The sequence below is a fragment of the Scyliorhinus torazame genome, chromosome 12 (genome assembly GCF_047496885.1).
Source record: "Scyliorhinus torazame isolate Kashiwa2021f chromosome 12, sScyTor2.1, whole genome shotgun sequence".
NCBI lineage: Eukaryota > Metazoa > Chordata > Chondrichthyes > Carcharhiniformes > Scyliorhinidae > Scyliorhinus > Scyliorhinus torazame.
In genome coordinates this window covers 88,154,574-88,173,826 of record NC_092718.1, presented here as the reverse complement: position 1 = coordinate 88,173,826, position 19,253 = coordinate 88,154,574, and the positions used below count along the sequence as shown (strand labels likewise).

At 50.1% G+C, this 19,253-nt stretch overlaps 1 protein-coding gene across 1 annotated transcript in view; it reads left to right on the top strand.

Annotated features, from left to right (window-relative positions):
- The window catches only part of LOC140386542 (cell surface glycoprotein MUC18), a 37,642-nt gene extending 22,760 nt beyond the window's left edge, over nt 1–14,882 (top strand). Inside the window, exons 5-8 of the mRNA XM_072468962.1 lie at nt 857–1,001; nt 11,252–11,396; nt 14,011–14,113; nt 14,729–14,882. Coding sequence (XP_072325063.1) covers nt 857–1,001; nt 11,252–11,396; nt 14,011–14,101 — 381 coding nt within the window. The 3' untranslated portion in view covers nt 14,102–14,113; nt 14,729–14,882. The remainder of the gene's footprint in view (nt 1–856; nt 1,002–11,251; nt 11,397–14,010; nt 14,114–14,728) is intronic.
- Nucleotides 14,883–19,253: the final 4,371 nt, after the last annotated feature.

The window sequence follows — 19,253 nt, the reverse complement described above, 5'->3', positions numbered from 1 at the left end:
TAAAATAACAGATACACGGCAGTGTTTTATAGACTGGAATCTAATTGAGGGGTTTGGGGTGGTTTATTTATAGAATAACAGCTAATGGGAGTGAGTTACAGACTGGAATCTAATTGAGGGGTTCAGGGGGTTTATTTATAGAATAACAGCTAATGGGAGTGAGTTACAGACTGGAATCTAATTGAGGGGGGGGTTCAGGGGGTTTATTTATAGAATAACAGATAACTGGGAGTGAGTTACAGACTAGAGTGCATTACGGACTGGAATTTAATTGAGAATTTAAAGGTGGTTTATGTCCAAAGATGTGCAGGTTAGGTGGATTGGCCATGATAAATTGCCCTTAGTGTCCAAAATTGCCTTTAGTTTTGGGTGGGGTTACTGGGTTATGGGGATAGGGTGGAAGGGTTGACCTTGGGTAGGGTGCTCTTTCCAAGAGCCGGTACAGACATGATGGGCCGAATGGCCTCCTTCTGCACTATAAATTCTATAATTCTATGATTATATATAGAATAATAGGTACCTGGCAGTGAGTTACAGTCTAGAATTTAATCGAGGGGTTTGGGGCGGTTTATATATATGGAATAACAGATACCCGGGAATGAGGTACAGACTGATATCTAATTGAGGCATTTGGGGTGGTTTATATATAGAATAACAGATGCCAGAAAGTGTGTTACAGACTGGTATCTAATTGAGGGGTTGGGGGGTTTATATATAGAATAACAGATACCCTGGAATGAGGTACAGACTGATATCTAATTGAGGGATTTGGGATGGTTTATATGTAGAATAATAGATGCCTGAGTGTGCATTACAGACTGGAAACTAAATGAAATTTAACCCCAATTCTTTACAGGGCAATGATTGGATTTTCCCAAACAACAATCTGAAGATAGTGAAGATTACTCTGGAACAAGGTGGAATCTACACCTGTAAGGCCACTCACCCTTCCATTCCAAGTCTGGTCCAGTCCAAATCTGTTATGATTGAGGTTGTGGAAGGTGAGATGATCGCACTTTTTGACTTTGTTCCTATTCCTGTTTTCGATATTTTGTCGATATTATGGTGAAAAACGCCTGCAGTGATTTGCAGTGTGCACCATTCATTCTGCCCCACCATGGTCTCTACTGCACCATTTAGTCTCCTCCCACAGCCCACTGAGCCTCTAACCGAACATGTCCACCATCCTAACCATTCAATCTCATTACGTAGGTTTGTGTGACATATGGTATTGAGAACAGAAACAGGCCCCTTAGCACAATCAATCCAGACCAATGTTTATGTTCCACGCGAGCCTCCTCCTATCTTTTCTCATCTAAATCTACCACCATCTCCTTCTAATCCTGTCTCCCCCATGTGTTTATATAGTTTCCCCCTTAAATACATTGATATTATTCACCTGTGGGAATTCTCCCTGTGGGAGCGAGTCCCGTATTATCCCCACTCTCTGGGTAAATAAGTTTCTCCTGAATTCCCCATTGGATTTATAATACTAATAATAATCTTTATTAGTGCCACAAGTAGGCTTACATTAACACTGCAATGAAGTTACTGTGCAAATCCCCTAGTCGCCACACTCTGGCGCCTGTTCAGGTACACTGAGGGAGAATTCAGAATGTCCAATTCACCTAACAAACACGCCTTTCGGGACTTTTTGGAAGAAACCGGAGTGCCCGGAGGAAACCCACAGAGACACGGAAAACGTGCAGACTCCGCACATTATTAGTGACTGCCGCATATTGCTGGCCCCTGGTTCTCGACTCTCCTCTTAATACAAAACATTCTCTCTGAATTCATTGTACAAAGATTTCTGAATTTTTAAGACCTCCATTACTGTCAACCCTCAGCCTTCTTTTCTCAAGATACAAGACCTCCAGCCTGTCAATCCTTTCCTGATTAGTAAACCCACACATTTTGGTATCATCTTTGTAAATCTACTCTGCACACTCGCCAGTGTCTCTGTATCCTTTCTATAATATAGTGATCGGAATGCACACAGTCCTCCCAAGTTGGGTCCAATCTAGGGTTGGTGCCAACAAGCATGACTTCCCCACTTTTCAATCCTGTCCCTCTCCGGTTAAGACCTGGCGTTTAGTTTACTTATTTTAAGATCTTGTGGTACTGATCTGAACGATTTGCGCATTTGGATTCATGAGATCCTCCTCTACCCCATTCACTTCTCTATTTTCCAGGTAATAGCCAACTCCCTTATTTATGTTGTGTCCATGGAATATCTCATCTCAATCTGCATTGAGCTGCATTTGCCAATTAGATGTGAATTTGGCAAATTTATTAATATCCTTGTGTATTTTTCCCACTCTGCTATTTCACTAGCTCGTTATTGAAGAGATTCTCTGGCAAACTATTTGCCAATCATGCTCCCAATAGGTGGGCTTTGCCCTTCTCATTGTATCATGGGAATGCAAGAGCCTCCGTGTTTCGCCCCTCTCCCAGCACCACCGCACCCTCCCCAACCCACCACCCTCTCCCCACTCTCTCTCCCACCTCCACCCCTACCATCAATCCCTCCCCCACCATCACCTCTTCCCCGGTACCACCATCAATCCCTCTACCACCCCTCCCCCATGAGCACCCCCTCTTCCTCCTCCACCTCCAACAACCTTGTGCCCAGCTGTTGCTGTTTTCTCTTTATTGGTTTGTGGGATGTGGGCATCGCTGACTGGCTGGGCCCAGCATTTATTGCACATCCCTAATTGTCCTTTGAGAAGGTGGTGGTGAGCTGCCTTCTTGAACCGCTTCAGTCCCTGTCATGCAAGTACACCCGCTTGCATAAAGAGTGAGTTCAGGATTTTGACCCAGTAACAGTGAAGGAACGGCCAATATATTTCCAAATCAGGATGCGCTTGTCCTTCTAGATGGTAGTGGTTATGGGGCTGGAAGGTGCTGAAAAAAAATATTCCTTATTGTCACAAGTAGGCTTACATTAACACTGCAATGAAGTTACTGTGAAAAACCCTTAGTCACCACATTCTGGCGCCTGTTTAGGTACACAGAGGGAGAATTCAAAATTCTCAGCTAGTACAGGAATTGAACCCGTGCTGCTGGCCTTTTTCTGCATCACAAACCAGCTGTATAGCCCACTGAGCTAAACCAACCCCCTAGGTTCTAAGGAACCTTGGTGAGTTAACAAGAACAAAGAAAATTACAGCACAGGAACAGGCCTTCAGCCCTCCCAGCCTATGCCGATCCAGATCCTTTATCTAAACCTGTCTTCTATTTTCCAAGGATCTACTTCCCTCTGTTCCCCGTCCGTTCATATATCTATCTAGATGCATCTTAAATGATGCTATCGTGCCCGCCTGTACCACCTCCGCTGGCAAGGTGTTCCAGGCACCCACCACCCTCTGCGTAAAAAACTTTTCACGCACATCTCCCTTAAACTTTCCCCCTCTCACCTTGAAATTGTGACCCCTTGTAATTGACACCCCCACTCTTGGAAAAAGCTTGTTGCTATCCACCCTGTCCATACCTCAAATAATTTTGTAGACCTCAATCAGGTCCCCCCTCAACCTCCGTCTTTCCAACGAAAACAATCCTAATCTACTCAACCTTTCTTCAAAGCTAGCACCCTCCATACCAGGCAACGTCCTGGTGAACCTCCTCTGCACCCTCTCTAAAGCATCCACATCCTTCTGGTAATGTGGCGACCAGAACTGCACGCAGTATTCCAAATGTGGCCTAACCAAAGTCCTATACAATTGTAACATGACCTGCCGACTCTTGTACTCAATACCCCGTCCGATGAAGGCAAGCATGCTGTATGCCTTCTTGCCCACTCTATCGACCTGCGTTGCCACCTTCAGGGTACAATGGACCTGAACTCCCAGATCTCTCTGGACATCAATTTTCCCCAGGACCCTTCCATTGACCGTATAGTCCGCTCTTGAATTAGATTTTCCAAAATGCATCACCTTGCATTTGCCTGGATTGAACTCCATCTGCCATTTCTCTGCCCAACTCTCCAATCTATCTATATTTTGCTGTATTCTCTGACAGTCCTCCTTGCTATCTGCAACTCCACCAATCTTAGTATCATCTGCAAACTTGCTAATCAGACCACCTATACCTTCGTCCATATCATTTCTGTATATCACAAACAACAGTGGTCTGAGCACGGATCCCTGTGGAACTCCACTAGTCACCTTTCTCCATTTTGAGACACTCCCTTCCACCACTACTCTCTGTCTCCTGTTGCCCAGCCAGTTCTTTATCCATCTAGCTAGTGCACCCTGAACCCCATACGACTTCACTTTTTCCATCAACCTGCCATGGGAAACTTTATCAAATGCCTTACTGAAGTCCATGTATATGACATCTACAGCCCTTCCCTCATCAATTAACTTTGTCACGTCCTCAAAGAATTCTATTAGGTTTGTAAGACATGACCTTCCATGCACAAAACCATGCTGCCTATCACTGATAAATCTATTTTCTTCCAAATGTGAATAGATCCTATCCCTCAGTATCTTCTCCAACAGTTTGCCTACCACTGACGTCAAGATCACAGGTCTATAATTCCCTGGATTATCCCTGCTACCCTTCTTAAACAAAGGGACAACATTCGCAATTCTCTAGTCCTCCGGGACCTCACCCGTGCTCAAGGATACTGCAAAGATACCTGTTAAGGCCACAGCTATTTCGTCCCTCGCTTCCCTCAGTAACCTGGGATAGATCCCATCCGGACCTGGGGACTTGTCCACCTTAATGCCTTTAAGAATACCCAAAACTTCCCCCTTCCTTATGCTGACTTGACCTAGAGTATTTAAACATCCATCCCTAGCCTCAGCATCCGTCATGTCCCTTTCCTTGGTGAATACCGATGCAAAGTACTCATTAAGAATTTCCTCTGACTCCACGCATAAATTCCCTCTTTTGTCTTTGAGTGGGCCAATCATTTCTCTAGTTACCCTCTTGCTCCTTATGTACGAATAAAAGGCTTTGGGATTTTCCTTAACTCTGTGAGCCAAAGATATTTCATGACCCCTTTTAGCCCTCTTTATTGCGCGTTTGAGATTTGTCCTACTTTCCCGATATTCCTCCAAAGCTTCATCAGTTTTAAGTCGCCTAGATCTTATGTATGCTTCCTTTTTCATCTTAGCTAGTCTCACAATTCCACCCGTCATCCATGGTTCCATAATCTTGCCGTTTCTGTCCCTCATTTTCACAGGACATGTCTGTCCTGCACTCTAATTAACCTTTCCTTCAAAGACTCCTACATTTCAAATGTGGATTTACCCTTAAACAGCTGCTCCCAATCCACATTCCCTATCTCCTGCCGAATTTTGTTACTTGGCCTTTCCCCAATTTAGCACTCTTCCTTTAGGACCACTCTCGTCTTTGTCCATGAGTATTCTAAAACTGACGGAATTGTGATCGCTATTCCCAAAGTAATCACCGACTGAAACTTCAACCACCTAGCCGGGATCATTCCCCAATACCAGGTCCAGTGTGGCCCCTTCCCGAGTTGGACTATTTACATACTGCTCCAAAAAATCCTCTCCTGGATGCTCCTTACAAATTCTGCTCCATCTACGCCTCCAACACTACATGAGTCCCATTCAATGTTGGGGAAGTTAAAATCTCCCATCACGACCACTCTATTGCTCCTACATTTTTCTATAATCTGTCTACATATTTGTACCTCTACTTCACGCTTGCTTTTGGGAGGCCTGTAGTAAAGTCCCAACAATGTTACTGCACCCTTCCTATTTCCTAGCTCTACCCATATTGCCTCAGTGCTCGAATCATCCATCGTGCCCTCCTTAATCACAGCTGTGATATAATCTCTGACCAGTAATGCAACTCCTCCACCCCTTTTACCTCCCTCTCTATCCCTCCTGAAGCATCTATACCCTGGGATATTTAGTTGCCAGTCTTGCCCTTCCCTCAACCAAGTCTCAGTAATACCAATAACATCATATTCCCAGGTACTAATCCAAGCCTTAAGTTCATCTGCCTTATCTGCTACACTTCTCGCATTGAAACAAATGCACCTCAGACCACCTGTCCCTTTGCGTTCATCATCTCTTCCCTGTCTTCTCTTCCCCTTAGTCACATTGAGTTTATTATCTAGTACCTTACTGGCTTTAGTTGCTGCCTCTTTACTGACCTCTAACTTCCTAATCTGGTTCCCATCCCCCGACCACATTAGTTTAAAACCTCCCCAACAGTGTTAGCAAAAGCACCCCCTAGGACATTGGTTCCAGTCCTGCCCAGGTGTAGACCATCCGATTTGTAATGGTCCTACCACCCCCAGAACCGGGTCCAATTTCACAAAAATCTGAACCCCTCCCTCCTGCACCATCTCTCAAGCCACGTATTCATTCTGACTATTCTTGAATTTCTACTTTGATTGTCTCGTGGCACTGGTAGCAATCCTCAGATTACTACCTTTGAGGTCCTACTTTTTAACTTATCTCCTAACTCCCTAAATTCTGATTGTAGGACCTCATCCCATGTTTTACCTATATCGTTGGTGCCTATATGCACCACGACAACTGGCTGTTCACCCTCCCCCTTCAGTATGTCCTGCAGCTGATCTGAGACATCCCTGACCCATGCACCCGGGTGGCAACATACCATTCGGGAGTCTCGTTTTCAACCACAGAAACGCCTGTCTACTCCCCTTACGATTGAACCCCCTATGACTATAGCCCTGCCAGTCTTTTTTCCGCCCTTCTGTGCAGCAGAGCCAGCCACGGTGCCATGAGCCTGGCTACTACTGCCCCTGGTGAGTCATCTCCCCCAACAATATCCAAAACTGTATCCCTGTTTTGGAGGGAGATGACCGCAGGGGACACCTGCACTGCCTTCCTGCTCTTTCACTGCCTTTTGGTCACCCATTCCCTGTCTACCTTACCAATCCTAATCTGCGGTGTGAACAACTCACTGAACGTGCTATCCACGACCTCCTCAGCATCGCGGATGCTCCAAAGTGAGTCCATCCGCAGCTCCAGAGCCGTCATGCGGTCTAACGAGCTGCAGCTGGACACACTTCCCGCACATGAAGGAGTCAGGAGCATCGGCCGTGTCCCTGAACTCCCACATTGAGCAAGAGGAGCATAACACGGGTCTGGGATCTCCTGCCATTTTTACACCCCCAACAGTAAATTTTTAAAAAAAAATTTACTCCCCTTCTCAGCAAGCACTCACTCAGCAACCACTGCGCCCCACACGATAACACCTCAGGGAAAAGAAAAACTACTTACCAGTCACAGCCAATCACTTACCTGCAGGCTGTGACGTCACGGTTCAACTTCTTTCTACTTCTACCTGCCCTCGAGTCTCCCTCCTGATCTTTACTCGGCTGGGATCCTTACAGTGATTGTCTTTTTTTTTTGGTTAGAGGAGGGGGTAGGGAGGGAATCACTGAAGAAGTGTTTGGGGTTTAACTGTCACTTGACAACAGCTCCTCCACAAACCACCTTTTGGATGCAGTGATCACAATGCACGGATGCAAATGTTTCCTGCAACAGCCAATCAGCAGCTCTGCTCTACTGCCCTCTGCTGGATCTGAAGTTCCTGCAGTGCATCTTGTAGATGGTACATACGGCTGCCGCTGTGCGTCGATGGTGGAGGGAGTGAATGTCTGTGGAAGGGCGAGAAATCAAGCAGGGCTGCTTTGTCCTGGATGGTGTCAAGCTTTTTTAAACTAAATTTAGACTACCCAATTAATTTTTTCCAATTAAGGGGCAATTTAGTGTGGCCAATCCACCTACTCTGCACATCTTTGGCTTGTGGGGGCAAAACCCACACAAACATGGGACAGTGACCCAGGGCCAGGATTGAACCTGGCACCTCGGCGCCATGAGCAGCAGTGCTAACCACTGCTTCACCGTGCTGCCCAGGTGTCAAGCTTTTTAAGTGTTGTTGGAGCTGCACACATCCAGGCAAGTGGAGAGTATTCCATTACACTCCTGACTTCACAGAATCATAGAATCCCTACAATGCAGAAGGAGGCCATTCGGCACATCGAGTCTGTAGCGATCCAGGAACTGTATCGGTCTGAGCCCCCACTGGAGGAGGGAGGGATGGGCTGTTTTATGGACAACTGAGGTTCCTGATGTTGGAGGAGGGACTGGTGGCGGGATTAGGGGCCCCGATTGGGCTGGTGGAGCTGGCCAAAGGGATAGGGAGCATGCAGGTGGGGAAGGCACCGGGGCCGGACGGTTTCCCGGTTGAATTTTACAAAAAATATGTGGACCTGTTGGGCCCATTGCTGGTTAGGACCTTCAATGAGGCAAGGGGGGGGGGGGCTTTGGCCCCGACGATGTCCCGGGCACTGATCTCCTTGATCCTGAAGTGGGACAAGGATCCCCTGCAGTGTGGGTCTTAAAGGCCGATTTCGTTGTTAAATGTAGGTGCCAAGGTGCTGGCGAAGGTCTGAGCCACGAGAATTGAGGATTGGGTGCCGCAGGTCATCCATGAAGACCAGACTGGGTTCATGAAGGAGACGCAGCTGAACCCGAATGTGCGGAGGCTCCTGAACGTTATTATGATGCCGGCAAGGGAGGGGGAAGAGGAGATAGTGGCAGCGATGGACGCTGAGATGGCCTTCAATAGGGTGGGAGGTGCTGAAGAGGTTTGGGGAGGGGTTCGTCAGGTGGGTTAGGCTGTTGCACGAGGTCCCGATGGCGAGTGTGGCCACGAACAAGAGGAGGTCTTGAGTACTTTCGGTTGCATCGAGGGACGAGGCAGGCGTGTCCTCTGTCCCCCCTGCTCTTCGCACTGGCGATTGAACCCCTGGCTATGGCACTGAGGGAGTCGAGGAACTGGAGGGGATTGGTGCGGGGGGGGAAAGGAGCATAGGGTGTCGCTCTATGCGGACGACTTGCTGCTATATGTGGCGGACCCGATGGGGGGAATGCCGGAGGTAATGAGGATCCTCAGGGAATTCGGGGATTTCTCAGGTACAAGCTCAACATGGGGAAGAGCGAGTTGCTCGTGGTTCACCCAGGGGACCAGGAGAGGGGGATTGGCGAGCTCCCACTAAAAAAGGCGGAGAGAAGCTTCAGGTATTTGGGGGTCCAGGTGGCCAGGAGCTGGGGGGCCCTGCATAGACTTAATTTCACGAGGCTGGTGGAGCAAATGGAGGAGGAGTTTAAGAGGTGGGACGCGTTGCCGCTGTCCCTGGCGGATAGGGTGCAGTCAGTCAAAGGTTTTTGGCCCTGTTCCAGTGCCTCCCCATTCTTAGCCCGAAGGCCTTCTTTAGGCGGGTCAACAGGAGCATAACGGGGTTTGTGTGGGCGCGAGGGACTCCGAGGGTGAGAAGGGTGTTCCTGGAGCAGAGATGGGATGGGGGGGGGGGGCTGACGCTGCCCAACCTCTGTGGGTACTACTGGGCTGCCAATGCGACGATGGTGCGCAAGTGGGTGATGGAGGGGGAGGGGGCTGCATGGAAGAGGCTGGAGACGGCGTATTGTGTGGGTACGAGTGTGGAGGTGCTTGCAACGGCGCCGCTGCCACTCCCTCCAGTACCTCATACCACGAGCCTGGTGATGGCGGCTACCTTCAAAATTTGGGGCAATGGAGGCGGCACAGGGGGGAAGTGGGGGCCTTGGTGTGGACCCCAATACGAGGGAACCACCGGTTTGTCCCAGGGAGAATAGATGGATAGTTTTAGGGGTGGCACAGGGCAGGGATGAGAAGGTTGGGGGACCTGTTTGTGGATGGGAAGTTCGCGAGCCTGGGTGAGCTGGAGGAGAAGTACAGGCTCCCCCCCGGGAAACACCTTTAGGTACTTACAGGTAAGGGCGTTTGCCAGGCGGCAAGTGGTGGAATTCCCGCTGCCGCCACGCACAGTACAGGACAGGGTGCTCTCGGGGGTGTGGGTTGGAGAGGGGAAGATCTCAGCAACATACCAGGTGATGCAGGAGGAGGAGGAGGCCTCGGTGGAGAAGCTGAAAGGTAAGTGGGAGGAGGAGTTGAGGGAGGAGATCGAAGAGGGGACGTGGGCAGATGCCCGAGGGAGGGTGAACTCTTCCTCTTCGTGCGTGAGGCTCAGCCTCATACAGTTTAAGGTGCTGCACAGGGCACACATGACCGGGACAAGGATGAGCCATTTTATGGGGGGTGAGGACAGGTGCGTTAGGTGCTCAGGGAGCCCAGCAAACCACACCCATATGTTCTGGGCATGCCCAACGCTGGAGGAATTTTGGAAGGGCGTAGAAGCGAGGACGGTGTCGAGGGTAGTAGGATCCAGGGTCAAACCGGGCTGGGGGTTCGCAATATTTGGGGTTGCAGAGGAGCCGGGAGTGCAGGAGGCGAAAGAGGCCAGTATGCTGGCCTTTGCATCCCTGGTAGCCCGGCGAAGGATTCTTCTTCAGTGGAAGGATGCGAGGCCCCCAAGCGTGGAAGCCTGGATCAACGATATGGCGGGGTTTATTAAATTGGAGAGGGTGAAATTTGCCTTAAGGGGATCGGTGCAAGGGTTTTTCAGGCGGTGGCAACCGTTCTTAGACTTCCTGGCAGAACGGTAGACATTGGTCAGTGGCAGCAGCAACCCGAGGGGGGGTTCTATTTTATTTTTGTTTGTCTATACAGGGGGATCTGAGGGAGTGTATATATTTGCTATGTTTGCTTTGTGTTTTGGCGGGTGTTAATTTATTATTTATGTATAGGGGGGAGGGGGGCATTGGGTTGTTTTATTTTGTTTTGTATTTAATTCTATTGGGTTCCTTTTACATTTTGTTGATATTTTTTGAAAACTTTAATAAAATTATTTTTTTTTAAAAAGAGTCTGCAGCGATCCTCTGAAAGAGCACCCTACGTAAGCCCAATCCCTGCTTGATCTCTGTAACTCCACCTAACCTAATCTTTGGATATTAAGGGGTAATTTAGCAAGGCCAATCCACCTAACCTGCACATCTTTGGACTGTGGGAGGAAACCGGAGCACCCGGAGGAAACCCGCGCAGACACGGGGAGAACGTGCAGACTCCACACAAGACAGTCACCCATGGCTGGACTTGAACCCGGGGCCCTGGGGTTGTGAAGCAGCAATGCTAACCACTGTGCCAGCATGCTGCCGTTGTGCATTGTAGAGATGGTGGACAGGCTGTGAGGAGTCAGGAGGTGAGTTACTCGCAGCAGGGGACAGAGCTTCTGACCTGCTCTGCAGCGACAATATTTGTGTGGCTAGTCCAAGTTACTGCTGTCTATCCATGACACTTTGCTGAATCACATCTCTGTCTTTCTCTCCCTCTCCCACTCCCTCGCTTTCTCCTCCTTCAGAACCACTGAGTTCACTGCAGCTGAGTGAGATGAACCTGATTTTGGCAATTGCCATACCGGCTGGTGTCCTGTTCCTCGTAATTCTCGGTATCATCTTTTGCAAGTGCAAAGCCAAGAAGCGGAACCTGAAGGGGTCACAACTTCTGTGAGTGCAACAACCACTATAACTTACATTTCTCCAGCGTCTTTCCTGACCGGGACATCTCAGAGCATTTCACAGCCAACCATCCTCCTTGGAAGTGAGGTCACTGTTGAAGTGTAGGAAACGCAGCAACTAATTGGTGCGCAGCAGGGTCCGACAAACAGAAATGTGAGCTTGATCCACATTGTCTGTTTTTCTCAGTGATGTTGGATGAGAGATAAATATAGCCCCAGGACACCGGGAAGAACTCCCTCTCCCCCGCTCTCCTTTCAAATAGTGACCGGGGGATATTTTACCCACCTGAGAGAGCAGACGGGACATGATTTAATGTCTTATCTGAAACATGTAACCTCTGATGTTGCAACTCTCCCTCAGTACTGATCCTCTGGCAGTGCGACACTCCCTCAGTACTGACCCTCTGGCAGTGCGACACTCCCTCAGTACTGACATTCCAACAATGCAGCGGATCTCCCTCAGTACTGACCCTCTGACAGTGCGGCACTCCCTCAGTACTGACCTGCCGACAGTGCAACTCTCCCTCAGTACTGACCCTCTGGCAGTGCGACTCTCCCTCAGTACTGACCCTCTGGCAGTGCGACACTCCCTCAGTACTGACATTCCAACAATGCAGCGGAGCTCCCTCAGTACTGACCATCTTACAGTGCAGCACTCCCTCCTTACTAACCCTCTGACAATGCAGCGCTCCCTCAGTTATGAGAGACTGGAATTGGAGGTGCGCAAAGATCATGGAGGGTTGTAGGGACTCGAGGGTGATGCAGAGATAGGGTGGGTTGTGGGGGCTAGAGGAGGTTACAGAGATAGGGAGTATTGTGGGGACTGCAGACGATTACAGAGATTGGATGGGTTGTAGGGGCTGGAGGAGGTTACAGAGATTGGGAGGGTTGTAGGGCTGGAGGAGGTTACCGAGATATGCAGGACGGAAGGGGCTGGAGGAAGTTACAGAGATAGGGTTGTAGCGACTGAAGGAGATGACAGAGATAGGGAGGATTGTAGTGGCTGGAGGAGGTTACAGAGATCGGGAGGGTGGTGGTGCTGGAGGAGGTTACAGAGATAGGGAGGGGTGTAGGGCTGGAGAAGGTTACAGGGTTATGGAGGGCTGGAGGAGCTGACATTTCTCCCTGGTGTCATGGGGTTAATATTAAAACCGCTCAGTCAACATCACAAAAGCAGCTGATTTGGGTGATTATGAAATCGCCGTATGTGGAAACCTGCACAAATTGACTTCTGCATTTCCTGACATTACAGCAGTGACCTCATTTTGAAAACAAATGCCTTTCTGGCTGGGGAGTGGTTGAGTCATCTCATGGTCATGACAGGTGCCACACAAATGCAAGTCTGGTGGTGGTGGGGGGGTGCGGGGGGTGGGGGGTGCAGAGGGTGTGGTGCGCTGGGGGCAGGGGAGGGGTGGAGGTGGGTGGGGGGGTGGAGGGTGGGGTCAGGAAGGGGGTGGTGGTGGGGGGGGTGGGGTCAGGGAGGGGGCGGTGGTGCAGAGGGTGTGGGGCGGGAGGGGGTGGTGCACGGGGGTGTGGTGGATGGGGGTGTGTGGTGATGATGGGCAGGGGGTTGGTGGGGGTGGTGGTGCGATGGGGTGGTGGTGCGGTGGGTTGGTGGGCAGGAGGGGTGGTGGTGGGCGGGGGTGAGTTGGTGGGCGGGGGGGCTGGTAATGGGCGGGGTGGTGTGGGTGGGGGTGATGGGTGGGGGGTGGTGGGCAGGGGGGTTGGTGGTGGGCAGAGGGGCTGGTGATGGGCGGGGGGTGGTGGTGGTGGTGGGCGGGGGGGTGGTGGTGGGCGGGGGGTGGTGGGGGGACAGGGCGGTGGTGGGCGGAGGGGCTGGTGATGGGCGGGGTGGTGGTGTTGGGCGGGGGGGTGGTGGTGGGCGGGGGGGGTGTTGGGTGGGGGGATGGGGGTGGATGGGGGGTGTTGGTGGGTGGTGGTGGTGGTGGATGGGAGGGTGGTGGTGGTGGTGGTGGTGGATGGGAGGGTGGTGGTGGTGGATGCGGGGGGGGTGGTGGTGGTGGATGGGGTGTTGGTGGTGGTGGTGGATGGGGGGGTGGTGGTGGTGGATGCGGGGGGGGTGGTGGTGGTGGATGGGGGGTTGGTGGTGGTGGTGGATGGGAGGGTGGTGGTGGTGGTGGATGCGGGGGGGTGGTGGTGGTGGATGCGGGGGGGGTGGTGGTGGTGGATGCGGGGGGGGGTGGTGGTGGTGGATGGGAGGGTGGTGGTGGTGGTGGATGGGGGGTGGTGGTGGTGGATGGGGGGTGGTGGTGGTGGATGGGGGGTGGTGGTGGTGGTGGATGGGGGGTGGTGGTGGATGGGGTGTTGGTGGTGGATGGGGGGTTGGTGGTGGTGGTGGATGGGAGGGTGGTGGTGGTGGTGGATGCGGGGGGGGGGGGGGGTGGATGGGTGGTGTACTTGGACACTGTGCTGGTTCAGGAAGAGGTCACTCAGAGACCTCTCAGGAATATATGGGGTGTTGGGGGCTATGATTCGCTAGCAGCGCCCCCCCAATTGCCTGTTTTGTGCGGCCTTTTGGATCCAGCTTGTGTTCTGTTTCTCTGCGACTCACCTTTTTCCTTGTTGTTTCCCGCTGTCCACAGGGATGAGAAGAACTGCAATGCTCCAATCTGGAAAGGGAGTGCCTCGTCCCTCCCATATACTGTCGCCGACTCTGTCCCTCTGGTGATGTAAATCACTAACTAGGTAGGTACCAGGAATTTTTCATCTTTTATTTGTATTCTCCCTTGCCTGGCCTCCAAGGTAAAGATGCAGGGAAATCATGTACCCGGTTAGGCTGTTGGAGGAGATAAAGATGGGGGAGGGTTGGGGAGGGACAGATGGCGAGGGAGATAGAGAGAAAGAGGCAAATGGTATGAAGAGACATAATTGAGAAATATGAATGGGAGTTTCCAGGTGACTCACGAGCTCGGGGTGGGGGAAGATATCTGGACGTAGTGGACAGGGGAAAACTGTTTCCATTGGGCGAAGGATCGCTGTTCAGAGGGAACACAGATTGGAGGCAATTGACAAAAGAATCAATGGCGACACAAGGGGAACCATTCACAGACAGCGAATGGGCAGGATCGGGAACATATTGACAGTAAGACGGAAGGCAGGCTCGATCGAAGATTTCAAAACTGAATCGGATCTCTCTAACTGGAGAAAAAGCTGTACAGGGGGAAAGGTGGGTGTGTGGGAATAGGTGAGTTGCTCTTGCAGAGAGCTAGTACTGGAATGATGACCTCAATGGCTGTAACTGTTTTGTAATTCTAAAAGACGTTGGATAATATTTTTTTAAAATACGTTTTTTCTTTGCAGGGATGAGTCCTTTGAAGAGGAAAGTGGGTGAGGGAAGGGGGAAGCCTGGTCATACCAAAGAACGAAACATTTTTCATCTCTTAATTGCTTTTGCATCTCAGCCGGGGAATTCATTCATTTTAAGAATTGCTGAATTACATTTTATTTTATCGTGGCTGAAGTGTCGTTTTCCTGTGAAATGTGCCGGCAGAGGGGGTGGGAGGAGAGCTGCGCTGTTGTTTTCTTTCAATCCATAAATGGAATAAGGAATCATTTGAAGATTTTTTTTTCAGTCCGTGAGGAGAATGATAAATGGGAATTGGGAACACAAGAGTTGGGGGCGGAAATCCATCTGTCATTCAAAGCAGAGGCCACCAGATGGCGGCATTGTGGACTAGAACAGTGTCCCATTTTCGCTGACACAAAATACTACACTCCCTTCAGGACATTAAACACCTTAAAAGTACCTCCCTGAATTGCTGTACACTCCTGGGGACGCCCTCCAAATATTGCTAAACTACTCGGGACAGCATGCAAATATTGACACACTCCCCGGGGACCCTCTGCAAATATGGACACAGTCCCCGGGTCCCTCTGCAAATATTGACACACTCCCCGGGGACCCTCTGCAAATATGGACACAGTCCCCGGGTCCCTCTGCAAATATTGACACACTCCCCGGGGACCCTCTGCAAATATGGACACAGTCCCCGGGTCCCTCTGCAAATATTGACACACTCCCCGGGGACCTTCTGCAAATATTGGAACAGTCCCCGGGGGCCCTCTGCAAATATTGACACACTCCCCGGGGACCCTCTGCAAATATTGGCACACTCCCCGGGGACCCTTTGTAAAATATTGACACAGTCCCCGTGGACCCTTGACGCGCTTCCAGAGCTCCCAGCCTACAATTTGAATAAAAATCTGAGCCGCAAGTTGTGTTCTGTGAGTCGAAGTTCCATCATCTCCTGGGATTGGCCAATTTGCAGAACTCTCCAGTGCAGAGGTAATGCTGCTTAATGACTGTCTCTTTGAATGGACCCTATAAGCAAGGTTATTTATGCACTTCCTAAATTAATTAGCTCGATTTAATTCTCGTTGTGGATTCTAATCATGCAATTTGCACTTTCACAAGAAGTGGATATTCTGGGATACATAAATTGTGCTGATTTTCATTCTATGAATAATTATAGTGTTCTTTTACTGTTTCAACATTTCTGTCATGTAAGGATTTTATTGTTCTTTGTTTTCTCTTATGATAGTAATAAATGGCCTTATTTCCCTGTCATAATGGATTAAAGGGACGGCCACCTTAATTTTTAATTTGCCAAATGAATAGCACTTTTACTCATGCAGTTCCACCCTTTATGCCACAAGATGGCGTGGTTGAATGGTCGAAACAGCACTTCCTGTTGGCAGAATGGCAGCACTCCAGTGACCACTCACCTGCGACGTATACCTTGTTGGCAGACACACTGAAGAAATTATCTTCAGCTCATTAAGCCGCTACTGCAAACGAACCCCTCCCTAAAAGTCAGGAAAATCTATGCAATTTTCATTTGAAAAAGCACGGCCTGCGCGCGGATTGTTCAACTTCAGCACAGTGGGCTCAAAAGCTGGCTTGTAATGCAGAACAAGTACGGGTTCAATTCCCGTACCGGCCTCCCCGAACAGGCGCCGGAATGTGGCGACTAGGGGCTTTTCAACAGTAACTTCATTGAAGCCTACTTGTGACAATAACCGATGATTATTATTATTATTGCACCACATCCAATGCTCCTGCCCACAAGTTTCAAACCCAACTCTGCGTAAAGTATAGAACAGTCCGACTAAGGCGTCTGCATTTTAAAAAAATCTCACTTTTGTGTGAAGTAACCTCACCCCCTCGCCAACCCTGACCCGGTATGTACTCCGCTCCAAAGGGATTGGCCCTCCAGATGCTTCCTGAATTGGAAGTCGGGATGCTTCCTGAATTGGAAGTCGCCCAGCACCACCCATCTCTGGGGGGTGACTGAATGCCTGCCTTCCCAGACGGAAGAAGATCCTCTTTCCATTGACTGAGGACATTGTGCACCCCGAATTCTGTACCACATCACAAAATGAGGGACTCTTCCATGTGATTTTGGGATTGAGAACTGGGTGGGGGGGGGTGAGGAGGATGACACAGAGTTAGGTTGATTGGCAGAAGAAGCGACATTGGCGCGAGGAGAGACCTTTTCATGTGGGTGTGTGCTCAATATAGGGAAGGGGCGGCCTGAGTGTGTGTGGGGGAAGTTCTGCTCATTTCGCCCCCTCCCCCCACTCTCTGGTTCTTTCACCATCTGTCCAGAGAATCACACACATACACAAGAGAGATTCTCCCATTCTGCCAAACTTTTGGAAATTTTGATAGGATTCTGGAGCTCTGGGAAGGCCACATTGCACTGAAAGCTTTCTAGATTTGCTGATTATCAGAGTGATGATGTGTTCAGCTCCAATTCCAGAGTGTTGGGGACATGCTGCTTTTCTGTACAATTACTTGCTCACACTGGATAAAGGATCTGTAAGTTTCATACCTTGAAATAAAAAGAGTTATGTCAGCCAAAATGTGCAGATTTCATGTTGCTTTCTTTCAAAAACAAAACCTGTTTGAAAGTGGCTGTGTCCTATCTTTGCGGTGGGTGTGACTCTTGTATGAGACTGATCAGCGACCTCTGAGGTATCATGATAAACTCAATGCACACAGACACGTAGTTCGGAGGCTGGGAATCCCGTGGCAGGTAATTCACTTCCTGACTCTGCCTGACAAGGCACAAGTTGGATTGGATTTGTTTATTGTCACGTGTACCGAGGTACAGTGAAAAGTATTTTACTGCGAGAAGCTCAACAGAGCATTAAATACATGAGAAGAAAAGGGAATAAAAGAAAATACAAAATAGGGCAACACAACATATACAATGTAACTACATAAGCACTGGCATCGGATGAAGCATACAGGGTGTAGTGTTAATGAGGTCAGTCCATAAGAGGGTCATTTAGGACTCTGGTGACAGTGGGGAAGAAGCTGTTTTTGAGTCTGTTCGTGCGTGTTCTCAGACTTCTGTATCTCCTGCCCGATGGAAGAAGTTGAAAGAGTGAGTAAGCCGGGTGGGAGGGATCTTTGATTATGCTGCCCGCTTTCCCCAGGCAGCGGGAGGTGTAGATGGAGTCAATGGATGGGAGGCAGATTTGTGTGATGGACTGGGCGGTGTTCACGACTCTCTGAAGTTTCTTGCGGTCCTGGGCCGAGCAGTTGCCATACCAGGCTGTGATGCAGCCCAATAGGATGCTTTCTATGGAGTCTGATGGCTCCACTTGCCTGGATGAGTGGAGCTCCAACAACAGTCAAGAAGCTCGACACCACCCAGGACAAAGCAGCCCGCTTGATTGGTGCCCCTTCCATAGACATTCAAACCCTCCACCACTGCTGACAGCCATGTGTACCATCCACAAGATGCACTGCAGGAACTCACCAAGGCTCCTTAGACCATACCTTCCAAACCCACAACCGCTACTATCTAGAAGGGTAATAGCAGCAGATACCTGAGAACCACCTGGAGGGTACCCCCCCCTCCCGCCCAATGCCCCAAGTCACAGGTCACAGGTCAACCTGACTTATTTCCAATCAGTCGTCTGTCACTGGGTCAAACTTATGGACCTCACTTCCTAAGAGCACTGTGGGTGTACCTACATCACATGGACTGCAGCGGTTCAAGAAAGCAAATCACCACCACCTTCCCAAAGGGCTATTAAGGATGGGCAATGAACGCCCAGTGACACATCGCAGTAAACCGTTACAATGACAGTGAGGTATTCGCTCCAAATTAAATCTCCAACAATGCAGCGCTCCCTCAGTACTGACCCTCTGACAGTGCAGCACTCCCTCAGTACTGACCCTCTGACAGTGCAGCACTCCCTCGGTACTGACCCTCTGACAGTGCAGCACTCCCTCAACACTGACCCTCTGACAGTGCAGCACTCCCTCAACACTGACCCTCTGACAGTGCAGCACTCCCTCAACACTGACCCTCTGACAGTGCAGCACTCCCTCAACACTGACCCTCTGACAGTGCAGCACTCCCTCAACACTGACCCTCTGACAGTGCAGCACTCCCTCAACACTGACCCTCTGAGAGTGCAGCACTCCCTCAGTACTAACCCTCCAACAGTGCAGCACTCCCTCAGTACTGACCCTCTGACAGTGCAGCACTCCCTCAACACTGACCCTCTGACAGTGCAGCACTCCCTCAACACTGACCCTCTGACAGTGCAGCACTCACTCAGTACTGACCCTCCAACAGTGCAGCACTCCCTCAGTACTGACCCTCCAACAGTGCAGCACTCCCTCAATACTGACTCTCTGACAGTGCAGCACTCCCTCAGTACTGACCCTCTGACAGTGCAGCATTCCCTCAGTACTGACCCTCGGACAGTGCAGCACTCCCTCAGTACTGACCCTCGGACAGTGCAGCACTCCCTCAGTATTGACCGTCTGATATTGCAGCACTCTCTGCACTGAACCTCTGAC